At 45.2% G+C, this 13,243-nt stretch overlaps 1 protein-coding gene across 2 annotated transcripts in view; it reads right to left on the bottom strand.

Moving 5' to 3' along the window:
- The window catches only part of LOC147660922 (cingulin-like protein 1), a 192,837-nt gene that overhangs the window by 23,202 nt on the left and 156,392 nt on the right, over positions 1-13,243 (bottom strand). For both annotated transcript variants that reach the window (XM_086951423.1, XM_086951424.1), the window contains exon 9: positions 8,295-8,403. In XM_086951423.1, the coding sequence (XP_086807549.1) occupies positions 8,295-8,403 (109 nt within the window). The remainder of the gene's footprint in view (positions 1-8,294; positions 8,404-13,243) is intronic.

Genomic DNA, 13,243 nt, shown 5'->3' on the forward strand with positions numbered 1-13,243 from the left:
CCCTATATGCCACACCTGAGCTCAGAGCGAATGCCTTTATGTACTGTCCTATGTGGGTATTTGGTCTGGAAATTATAGCTTCTAGTATGACATGTTAGTAGCCAATCAAGACTTTCCCCTTACTGAGGAGTTACAACTAGAGAGCCTTGGACACATCCCAACTCCCACAAGGTATTTCCTGTTTTACTTGTCATTGTATCCTTTAATCCCTGTACCGCAGATTAAAGTCCCCTGGAAAGAATAGCTGAGTATTAGACATAGAAATGACCCTACAAAAGTGCCTTGGATGTCTGGCACTTGATATGGTAGCACTTCCATCACTCTTTCAGTTGGACTAGGTTTCAGATTGTGTACCAGATGCTCAAACACATGAAGGGCAATCATTTGTGTATATAATTGCCACTCCATCCGCAGGGCAATCCGATCTGCCTATCCGTATCACACCATTCTCATCTGGTATTGATGTGAGGCGATGAGGCTGAATTTATACTTTTACCCAGTAAATATGGTGGCTAACTGTTGACTTTCCCAACCATCCCTGGTGAAATGGCTTAAATAACAGAGTTGAGGAAGTTTTATGTGTCTGCAAATGTTCACATTTCTTTTGAAGATATAAGCGTCTGCACACTTCCCAAATGATCTTTGCTAGATGAGACGGGAATGTCGGATCTGCCATGGTTGTACATATGAGTCCCAGGACCGGGGCCATAACCAACTAAACATATACATTTCACTCTTCTGATAGCTTGGTTTTCCAGCTATACAGAACTGATGAACAGTAACACTTTGGGGACAGATTCTAGGAAGAGAGTGGACTGTTCATTTCAATTCCCGTGCCAGATTAAACAGTTTATTGCAAAGGAGCTTTTTCACTCCCACCAACTCCAAAAACCTTCAACGAATGCTGAAAAAACGTTCCTAACAGTGTGCCAGACCCTTGTGGGTAGTGACCTTTCTTTTACGTTGATTTAAAGTTCAAAGTTCAAAACATTTATATAGCGCACTACTCACCCAGAGGGTCTCAAGGCGCTTGAGGAGGCGAGAGTATTTACTTATCGAATATCCAAATTTTTAATTGCTTTCTGAAGGAGAGGTGGTTCTGAGTTAGGCGGAGGTGGGTGGCGAGAGAATTCCAGGTCTTGGCCGCTAGGTAGGAGAAGGATCTTCCCCCCCATGGTGGATCTGTGGAATGGCGGCGAGGGCTTGGTTGGATGAACGTAGTTGGCGGGTGGGGGTGTAGAAGGATAGTCTCGTGTTGAGGCATTCGGGTCCTAGGTCATAGAGGGCTTTGTGTGCGTGGGTGAGGAGACGGAACGTTATTCTCTTGTTGCCGGGGAGCCAGTGGAGATCTTTCAGGTGACCGGAAATGTAAGCTTGACAAGGGATGTCCAATACGAGTCTGGCTGATGCGTTTTGGATACGTTGAAGTTTTTTCTGTAGTTTGGCTGTGGTTCCGGCGTAAAGGGTGTTTCCGTAATCCAGTCGGCTGGTGACCAGTGCGTGGGTGACCGTCTTTCTTGTTTCAGTGGGGATCCAGCGGAAGGCTTTTTTGAGCATGCATAGGATGTTGAAGCAGGATGATGAGACGGCATTGGCTTGTCTGGTCATCGAGAGGGAGGAGTCTAGGATGAAGCCCAGGTTACGTGCATGATCCGTTGGTATGGGTGCGGTTCCCAGGGCTGGTGGCCACCAAGAGTCATCCCAGGCCGAGGGGGATGACCCTAAGATGAGGACTTCCGTTTTGTCCGAATTCAGTTTTAAACGGCTGTTCTTCATCACTCGGCTACTTCTTTCATCCCTTCGTGTAGGTTGGTTTTGGCTGTGTTCGGGTCTTTGGTGAGGGAGAGGATCAGCTGGGTGTCGTCTGCGTAGGAGATGAGGTTGTGTTGGCTCGCGATGGATGCGAGGGCTCATGTAGACGTTGAAGAGGGTGGGACTGAGTGATGATCCTTGTGGTACGTCACAGATGACTTCTTTGGCTTCTGATTTGAAGGGGGGGAGGGGAACTCTCTGGGTTCTTCCGGCGAGGAATGAGATGATCCAGTCCAAAGCTTTTCCTTGTATTCCGATGTTGCTGAGGCGTTGTATTAGGGTGTTATGACAGACTGTGTCGAAGGCTGCGGAGAGGTCAAGTAAGATGAGGGCAACTGTTTGAGAGCAATATTTATTTTAGGATTTTGGGAAGGATTTTTTTGAGAACAAACTTTTGCAAAGAAATGATTCGGTCATTGACAGTGTACTGTGACTTGGCATCTCATATTCTAATGTCTCTCTATGACTTAAATTGCACTTAAATAATTTAAGTTCCCTTCTAGAAGCCGGCACAAGTCTTCCCTAGACGTGAAAAACCTTGCTCTCCTTCCACCCACTGATACCATGGCTGCCAGCCTTGTCCTACCCTTGGAGTCATACAAGAACTTTGCCCCAGTGCAATGCCCTTCCCCAGTTACTGCTGTTAAAATATGTGACATTTAAATTGCCCAGCATAGCCTTGAAGGTTGAAGCCCTTCATTACTTGCGAGATAAAATACCTCAATACACAGCAGGCTGAGCACTTCGCTCCTGCTGCCAGATGCTCCTGATATCACCTAGATTAGGGCTCTACCTGAAAGGTGATTGGAGAACTGGAATACTGGGATCATAGGTCTTTACCCCCTTCCTTCTAAGGAAAACATCTGTTCAGCAGAAGGAAAGCAAAGAAACCTTTCTAATTCACTCAGTGATGCTTTTTTTCACAACACCCTCTGGAACAGCACACCTTTTTTACCAGTTTCTCAAGATTATTCGATCCCTGTTTGCAAATAACATAGGCAGGTACATCACCTAGCGCTGCTTCTGTAGATACATAAGCCTATCTGTTTCTTTTAGATTACAATCTTTCTACATCGTTTCCTTTTCTGATCAATTCGGAGCCTTACTGGACCAGAGCAAAACATAGTATGTAATGTAATGTAATTTGTACTTGTAATGCGCACTAATACCCCAACTGGGGTGTCCTGGCGCTGTAACGCATACCGCTGTGGAACCCTTCCTGGCTTTTCCCTGTGAAATGTCCACTCCTTGGCACCCCCAAGGTGAAGCCAGGCATCCCAGCGCTGTTGGGGCCGTTGTGGAGATTAAGCAAGCTATTGCCCAGAGTTGCAGAGTGGGACCCATGATTAGAATAGGCACCGAGGCGAGAATTATCAGGTCCAAGGAAATTGAGCCCAAGACCCGCCGAGGCGGGAATTGAACCCTGGCCTCCGGTTATACTCTGCATCAGGGTTTGCCGCTCTAACCATTGAGCCACACGTCTCCACAATATGTATGAGGGAATTGTAGGACGCAGCTTTACTTTTGAATTCCACCTCAAACTCAAATCTTCCTTACAGTCTGTCGCAGTGACTTGGTAAAGATTGACTGGCTTTGGGAGCCACATGAGATGCCAGAGGCCTACCTGCTTAGCGCACTTTTTTTGTAAAACAGATTTTATTGGTTTTCCTGCATCAAACTGTGTAGTCTGTACAGTTATAAAATGCCTGCTAGTATCTGTGCAGTCTCATTAGAAGAAAAGAATAGTTCTAATGATATGAAACGACAAGTGTTCCATTCCCTGCCCCATGAGTCAGTGCCACACTGCATGAATGAAATTACACTACATATTTAATAAAGTGCCCTAGCACGCTGGTGGGGGGGGGCATGAGACATTCTACAATCAGAAGCTTAGTCCCAGGAAGTATCCAAGGGTGCTCAGTACAGGTCAGGGCAGGTAGTATACCACAATCTGGAATCAATCCTTGGCGATCCTGCAGGTGACCTTGTGGCTGTATCAGGCTCTGGAACAGGGATCCCCAAGCTCGGGCTACATCAATGTTTCCTATGCCTCGTCAGAATTCTCTTAAAAGTATTCTCCCCTCAGCATTGGATATGACCAGAATATGTAGAATGTGTGCTCTCTCTTCTTTGCATTTAGGTCAAGCTGCATCAGCTACCTGTAAATATCTGCTTTTGTGGTTTGGGGTTAGATATGACCTATATAGAATATAGATTAATTAGCTTGAAGTGTGAATTCCTAGAGACCTTGGGCATTCTCTCTAGGATGTTGTCCCAATCCGCAGCTGAAATGGGAATCCCTAATTCGCCCTCCCACCTCGATCGCATATTCTCTATTGGCTGTTGTTGGTCTGCCCGCAATGCTCTGTATAAGCAGGAGACCCTCTGGATGGTGTCCGCCAGGAAAGTTATATATTCACAACTCTGCGATGCCGGAGGTTCAGTAGTGCCTGTGTCCCAGTGTTTTCTCATTGCTCTCGTGAGTGCTCTGTGTGGGAGAAAGTGTCCCTGCTGTAAGTATAAACTCTGCACGGAATTCCACAAATGGGAGCAATTTCCCATCTCAGAAAAGATCTCCCATCCTCGTCGACTAGCTGATCCAGAGATCAAGGACCTGCCAGCTGCCACCATGTGGAAGTGCACTCAATAGTACGAGAGGTAAGTCCAGGGAGTATGGAGTTTTAGTACATACCTTCTGTAAGCCTCTACCCCAGCATTAAGCCACCACTCTAAACTCTTGTGAGTCATTCATTGGCGACCTTCTCACCTGGAGAAATACTTTAAGGAGGTCATATAGTGATAGCATGAAGGGGTCTGGTCTGGATCAGCCATTGCAATTGGGCTGCAAGATAGTATGTTGTGAAGCCAGGAACCGCCAACCCTCCCGCTGTTGTTGTTCGCTGCATTGTCACTAACACCACCCGCCTACACCCGTCCCCCAAATAAATGCAGTAATCCGCGAGTCCAGCTCCTTGAATAGCGCTTTCTGCACCCATAATGGAAGTGTATTAAATATAGAAGGCGGAGGAGAGCCACCATTTTCAGGAAGGCTAATCTGCCTGCTACTGAAATTGGTAGTTTCTTCCAGAAATCTATGGTCGATCTCAGGGATCTAATAGCTCACCCTGCATTCCCATTCAGCAGGTTAGCCCAATCATGATAGACGTTAACCCCCAGGTAAGCCAAACATTGAGGTTCCCATTGCAGTTGGGTCAGCCCATCTGGGGGATTGTCGCTCTGCACCACAGGAAAGAGTCTGTACTTCTACCAGTTTACTCTTAAACCAGATAATAGACCAAAATCCTCCAGAATGGAGCAGGCTCCTGTCCGGTCCTCCCCCATGTTGTGTGCAAAGATGAGCAAGTCATCAGCATAAAGTGATTTTCGGAGGTGGTGCCTTCCAACATGTAATCACTTATACATATGCCTGGATCTAGCCACAGCTGGAAGAGTTTCCACGACGATAGCGAACAGCAGGGGAGACCGGGGGCATCACTGTCGTGTTGCCGTCCCACTAAATAACCCGCAGATGTAATACTCCGTGTGCGTACTCTAGCAGTTGGTCAAGTATAAAGTAACTATGTCCACATTATAAAATTCTTGTCCAGACCCAAGAGTATGTGTCTTAATCTTCTGTTTTTTAAATCTTGTCTGCTGCCCTAACCTCGTAACTGTGGACTGAATCTACGAGTGTTCTTCTTTTACATACAGTGGTAGGAGATCTTTTGATATATTCAGTTCTCCTGTACCTCTTTTGATGTATTCAGCTCTCCTGTACCTCTTTTGATATATTCAGTTCTCCTGTACCTCTTTTGATGTATTCAGCTCTCCTGTGCCTCTTTTGATATATTCAGTTCTCCTGTACCTCTTTTGATGTATTCAGCTCTCCTGTACCTCTTTTGATATATTCAGTTCTCCTGTACCTCTTTTGATGTATTCAGCTCTCCTGTACCTCTTTTGATATATTCAGTTCTACTGTACCTCTTTTGATATATTCAGTTCTCCTGTACCTCTTTTGATGTATTCAGCTCTCCTGTACCTCTTTTGATATATTCAGTTCTCCTGTACCTCTTTTGATGTATTCAGCTCTCCTGTGCCTCTTTTGATATATTCAGTTCTCCTGTACCTCTTTTGATGTATTCAGCTCTCCTGTACCTCTTTTGATATATTCAGTTCTCCTGTACCTCTTTTGATGTATTCAGCTCTCCTGTACCTCTTTTGATATATTCAGTTCTACTGTACCTCTTTTGATATATTCAGTTCTCTTGAACCTCTTTTGATATTTTTATCTCTCCTGTGCCTCTTGTTGCTTTTTCCGATTGGACCACTGTTTGTCTGTATCATAAGTTACCAAGGTCACTCGGGTGAATTCTTAGGTTGCCACATTGTTTTGGGACTACTAATATACATACCTAGTTACCCCACTTGGAAGAAAACTATATAATTGTGTGTGGGCAAAAAGGAGGGCACGAGTGCAAGGATATTACATTAAAAATATATGGACTGTGTAACTGTTAAATGGGGGCGGTCTGACCAGCCCAAATATCCTTCAGTACTATTAGGAAGTGCATGTGCTCCTTCTGAGAGAGTGAATCATAAAGGAGACTGTAAAGAAGCAGGTACAAGTGTGCCAACCAGAAGGCTAGGGGGCCGTGGCCTGACGCTGGTGGAGTGAGCAGAGCTGCTCCATGTACATTGATAGGATTTGTGAAAAGGTCTTAAGGACCCCCCTTTTCTTTTTTCTACTGTTTATTCACATGAGCACCTTCTCTGAGCACTCATCTTTATCACTTTATCCATTTGTGGAGCTAAGAGTTTTCAATACAATGTGAAAATAATAATGATATTGGAGACTGACTTATAAGAGAACAAGACTTTTAGAAATGCAAGCATGTATGAGATTGTTCTTTTCTATATAGTGCCTCATGTTGCTTTTTCCGATCCGACCACTGTTTTTTCTGTATCATAGGTACAGCTATTGGCAGGCCTTTAAACAGATATAGCAACCTAAACAAACATTTTAATTGAAAGCTCTAGTCCTCTCAAACGAAGGTTTATACAGATGGTGCTATCTACACAGATCACCAACGAGATCGGTGTGGAATCTTCAACAATTAGCTGTAATTTTTGTTTTTAGTTTTCCGGATAAACTTTAGTATTTAAAGGACTACAAAACGTATTTAATCAGTACTGTCATTGAGGGTAGCTACGTGCCTCAAATTTCCATTGATTCATCTAAAAACTGAACACTTTTTCAACTTGCTCCAACAACAGTTGGCATTTATTTCTCAGAATCTCTCTGGGTAACTATTATTGCCATAAATACACCAAAGTTAAGTACATATTCCAAAATCTGTGTTACTTGCTTATCTAGGGTACTAAAGACCAATCCCTTGCCCCTACACAGACAAAATGTGCTAATAGCGCTGTTGTGTTGTGGTCAGACACCCATCCAGTTAACTGCAGTGCTGCTTGCAAAATATTCCCCTTCACTGTAAATTGCTTTCTCACCACATAATTCATTCAGAAATGTTGTGTTCCTTTTGAACATTTACTATTGTGTGTACATAGTGTGCCTTATGGTGTTATTTATCGGCAACTCTCTTACAAATTCTATTGATCAGAGTTTATTATATGCAGAAGCATAATTTCCCATGTGTCAAAACGATGTGGAAGTGCAAGACGACGACATTTTCTTTTCGACTGATCAATGATGTGTCTTCACATGGTTGAAATGTGTGAGCTCTTTTTTCTGTTATACGTTTGCAGAAATTAGTAGCAATGACGTTGAAGTCATAAAATATTGCGACTGCAGTGATACTATAGAAGAACAGGGATAGGATTCCCTTTCAAATGGATTGCTACCTCTTTTCATGTTAGACAATGAAAACTAGTTGCAAACTTTCCATTTAAATTTACAGGAATAAAGCACAAAATGGCTTCCTGGTACTTGGTCAGTAAACCGTACCCCAAGGGATAACCAGAACCCTGTAGGCAAGTAAGATTAGGCTGAACCCCATGGTCTACTGGTTGCCAAACTTTGTTAAGTAACACCTAGAACAGATATGCCTTGCAGCACTGGTCAATAAATTACTTGTATTGGGAATGCTGCTAGTAAAACTGTTTAGAGAAATATTATGAAAGACCATGTTTGTTCTCAGGTGTAGTGTACCATCCCCTGCTGAACACCGCCCTTTGATAATGGACACGCGAAGGCACACCAGTTGAACAGGTGATCAATCATAGCCGATATGGAAAAAAACACTGAAGGTTTTCCATTCAGGGACTTCTGTTCACTAATCCAGCAGAAAACATACAAACCATCTACCTTCAGATCTCTTAATATATCACCAGTTCAACAGCAAGAAAAAATATTAATAGACATATCAATAGACATGACAATTGCAATGAAATGGACATATGCAAGACGACAACAAAAACAAAGATGCTGGTGCTGACAGCAAAGAAACCACTTCCTATACCTGATCTTTCTGGTCTGTAAGGCTCAGATGTTCATCGTCCACTTGCATCATTAACTCCTTTACCCTTCTATCTAGGCGGCGATTAGAGAGTTGGAGATTAGCTCGATCCCTGGGAAAGAAATGACAAATTCTAAGAAACAGCACATGGAAACGACCCAAGTGTTTAAGAGCTCAGGTTTCACACCCCATGCCAGTGAAATGCTGATCAGAAATGCCCTGCCACTCTGATTCTGAGCCATAACCTGAGCGCCCATTTTTGTTCGGAAGCATTCAGGCATTTTAAGTCTTTGCTCATGGTACTCCCAGACCTCCACATGCAAGGATGTCATTACAAACCTTTTATTTAAAAAGTGTATTGAAACATTCAGAGAGTGCCAAACAACGTCCATATTCTCAGCGTTTGGCCAGCTCGAGAAGTGGCGGCACATTTTGAAAGCAGGTTTCAAATGAAAGGTCACAGGTTTTGTGTTACTGACCATGTCAACCTTTTTGTATCATTTTGTGAGTAGAACAATGTACATCAGCATTAAAGACAATCATTCAACTCCAACAACTGATCCAACATTTAACAATTTAAAAAAAATTAACAATTTCATTCTTGAAATTATTATGCAAGAAAGCGAAGAGAGAGAAAGAGTCTCTATAGGTTGTCAAATATCAAAGAATAATCATGCAATCTAGTGGATGATGAAATATTGCTGCACAGCCACGCTGTTTTATCTATAATCACAAAAAGCTGACATATTATAGAGTATGCTACTGGAAATACAGGAGGTGCATGAATAAATTACTTAGCTCGAAATCTGACCCTCCAGAATCGATATATGTTACAGTTTCCCAAGTTATTTGAATATTCCCCCAATCCAAGCAGAGAACATTCTAGTAGTGAACATTGAACGTTGAGTCTTAAGGGAAAACGCCCCAAAAAAGTGTAGCTGCTTTCTACAGTCAGTTGGGCTCTCCTTTACCTGTCTTTCCAGGCCTTTCAGACTCTAAACCTGTTTTTTAGAAGTATGCAAATACCAAGAACAAATCAAAAAAGTAACTCACTGGAGACACGTGATAATCTATAATAATGGTGGAAGACCACCTTTATAGGTAAGTTACTTATTCTTCTCCAGCACTGGATCTTTTATAGATTCAGATGCTATCAAGAGGTATTACGGTATTTTCTGTACCTTTAAGAGTGGATTCAATTCTGGAATGGTTTTGTATAAGGAGCCGCGTGGATTCTAATACTTGCGATTTAAGTCAGTGGGTGAGGTGCTGCGACAACCTTATCTTTCAATAATCATATCATCTTGTGTTTGTTTGTTACAACTCAATACTGAGGGACAATCCAGTGGAATTTCAGAGGCTGAGTCCTGTACATACGGATGGTAAGCAGGTGTGACAAACCGTCTTTGAACAGGAGTAAAAACGTACTTCTATATAGTATCAGAAGAATAGCGAATGGTCCACAGATGATGTTGCAGATATCAGATGAAGGCAAAGATGTCTGTTCTTCAGTGAACTAACCATTCCAATCAGGCATAAATGGCACTGGTGGATATGCTGTAGGATGACCAGTGACGATGATGTGGGCTTCATTAAGAACACCTGATGTAAAGTGGAGCGCAAGTCAGATAAAGGGAAGTTATGCTGCCTGAGGAGAAGGGCCAATACATTTGGTGCAGCTTTCTGAATTTTCTAAGTCATCTAACGGAGCCACCAGTGAGATGGTGCAAATGGAAAATATAAAATGTTTTGTTGGGGAACAAATCTGGGGGGGGTTGTACGGAAATTTTTTCTCTAGCTTATAATTAAACAAACTTGCTGTTAGAGGGCTAGGTACAAGTAGGCCTGGGCGGGGAGGAGCCAAGATGGCGACCTGATCGGACGCGCAGCTTTCGGCTCCGCCGGCCCCGGAGTCCCGCACCAGCATCCTGCTAGCCCCGCTTACCAGCTTCTGTCCTGAAAGGTGCGGGAAACGGAGCTGTTGCCACCGGTGATCCGCCGACCTCTCCATTCGCCCGGAATCGTCAGCCACTGGCCGATTTGCCCCGGCCCGGGAACCAGCTCGCACTGCACCGCGCCCAGACCCCACGCAACATCACAGCCGTTTCGCTGCGGGGGTGGCGCGACTGGACGGCGCTTCCTCGCAGGAGCGCGGCCTCGGCGCTGCCTGCCGCTGGTGGATGCTGTGCACGCCCCGGGCAGTGTGGTGACAGGGGGAAGTCGTGTCTCCCGGCGAGTCCTTTGTTCCCGGCCGCCATGTTTCTGCTCCGCTCTCCTCATCCCTCTGGCCGCTGATTGCAACCCCCACTGGACACTGCTTGCCTCATTGCCTTGCTACGGGCCCGCAGGCACTTCCCCTGGACCGGGCGGTCTATCGCATGCCCGGGGATTGCTCCGATAGCAGCATCGCGCCCCGTGATTTCCCCCGCCCCCCACCTCACATCACCTCGTTGGGGAAACGACAAGATGGCGATGCCGGCGGCTCACCTTGCAGCGGAAACCTATGCAGACTCCCCACGAAATAGCGAGCATATCGATCCTGGGGGGGCCGGGACACGTTCTCCCCATGAGCAAGTGGAAACGAGGAAACTTCAGCCTGACTTCACCCTTGGGGATGTGCTGGTGGCCCTGGGTGAGTTGACATCGGCGATGAAGGCCACTTATACCGAACTGGGGGCACGGTTTGATGCTTGCGCCCAAACATGCAATCAGGAGCGGGGACTTTGTTTCACACAGGGCTCCAGACAGGAGCTGTCGCAGCCAACTGCCACAACGTTTCCTCGAAGGGATACAGTGGAGGTAACAGTTGCTACATCTGTGGAGGGTGGCGGATTGTTGCCATTTTACAGCTCGGTCGTCGCTACAGTGTTTCCCCCTCGCTCCGAGCTCAACTTTGCACTACTGACTGCGACGCGGAAAAGTCGGCTGCCTGTGGACTGCCTTCCAGGTTTTTCCTCTGCATTATTGTCAAGACCTTGGATTGCTCTGCTTTGTGATTTTGTGGGCCCGGACACGCCAGTGGGAACTACTACCGAGGGACAACTGTATCCTGGGAGCGGACGCCATTCCTTCTTTGTCTACGCACCGCCCCCCTCCTTAGGGCGGCCATTTTCCATCGTCTTCCCGGACCGCACTGGACTATCACGTAGCTGGGGTGAGGGACCGTGTCCCAAAACGGGCCAGGGCTAGGAGATTTTTATGGTTAAATTGCCGGGCGGATGGGTGGAGACATGGTGGACATTGATTTTGACCTGATTCTTACGGACTGTTCATTGACTCGCCCTGACTGATCTACTGTTGTTGCTTTGCTTGTATTATTGTTGGGGCGGGAATGTTTCTTAGGCCGGCGGAGTCTGATTTCTTTTTTCACGACCGAAGTACTAAAATCCTTTTGCTAGTCTTCGTGGTTAATAATTTGGTCCTGGGCGACACGGGGGTCCGGAGGTGGGCTACTTGTTTATACCTGCTGTGAGGTCCTTTAATCTTGAAGCTCCGTTTGGGATATTAACCATTGCCTTGCTCGCGAGCCTAGAGGGCTTGATAACTGTTGGCTCCTCCCCACCTTCTTTATTTTTGGGGGGTTATAGACTGGTTTGCACACTTGTCTTCCTCCCTATATGTCAAATGTGACGTTTTTCTTTTATGCCTTTCTTCCGATCTTGGACTTTACTTTCTTTTCCTTTTCTCTCCCCTTTTCTCTTTCTTGCTACATTTCGGGTTTATGGGGCGACAGACACTCTGCTGGGGGGGGGGGGCAGGCCATAGCCTCTGCATGTGTGTAGGGTGGGGGGATATGTCTTAGTTTCGTTATTTTCTATGGTACTTATTTATGATCTCTTTATAAGTTTCTCTTTCTTTGTTCTGGGTCTGTAATGGGGGTTTGTAAGGAGTGGGTGGCACTGTGGGTGGTGTGTAAATGCGGATCGATGCTCCTGATGTTTAGAACTGTTCCGCCATATTGTTGGGTGTTAGCACTATCGTCATGTTTATTGCTGCCTGCATGTGCTGTACGCGGATTGTATGGACTCAGTTCTCCTTGACTTAATTTCCACCGATTTATGTTTTATAAAAAAAAGATTTTGAAAATTAACCTTCACTGCTCCTCCTCCTTGGCGGCACGACTCAATTTTGTGTAACTGCTATCACTTGTTGCTGTATTGCCTGATACCGCTGGGGGGTTTGAATTGTTTGCTCTCGTGCTCAACTGTTTCGTGGCCGGCCTGACGGTTGTAGGCCCGTATTTGTCCTCCTTTTTCATGCACAATAAAGGTTTTCAAAAATTAAAAAAAAAAAAAAAAAGTAGGCCTGGGCGTAAAATTCTTTTCCGCTTGCGGAAGTTGCAAAGTTTGGGCATTAGCACGTTCCGCAGAGATGTTGTAACTTCCGCGATCCTCTGCAAAAGCAGAAGTATTTTTTTGTTTGCGCTTTAAAAATGCGTTCTCTCGCGCCCGCGGTAGCGACTTACCGGATCCCTGTGTTCACTGGTGAGTTTTCCTATCCGTTCGCGTGCGCCACAAGATGTTGGATTGTTGGTAGCCAGTCGCGCTATCCCGCAAGAGTTTGTGATCACGAACACGTCATTCGACCCGGAACAGAAAATTAGCATCGCGAGCAAGATGGCTGTGTACTTTAGCGATCGCATGGGCAAGCTAGAGATATATTTCCCCGCGAGCATGGAAAAACACATCGCAAACGGGCGGGAGAAGCAATCTCCGGGTCTTCGCGAAAGTTCCGCACTTGCGGAGATTTAGAGCAATTTCGCGATAATTTGCCTAGGGCAACTTCCCAAATTCCGCCCACCCCACAACCAACGTAGATAAACTTATAGAATAGGATTGTATAATAATTTGTTATTGGGGCATCTTTGACCTATGTCCTACCTTGCATATTTGAGTCTGAACCGTTTATAATACTCTGCGATTAAAAGACATCTATATTTTGTCTTCTCAATT

Source organism: Lissotriton vulgaris, unplaced genomic scaffold (genome assembly GCF_964263255.1).
Source record: "Lissotriton vulgaris unplaced genomic scaffold, aLisVul1.2 SCAFFOLD_371, whole genome shotgun sequence".
Lineage (NCBI taxonomy): Eukaryota > Metazoa > Chordata > Amphibia > Caudata > Salamandridae > Lissotriton > Lissotriton vulgaris.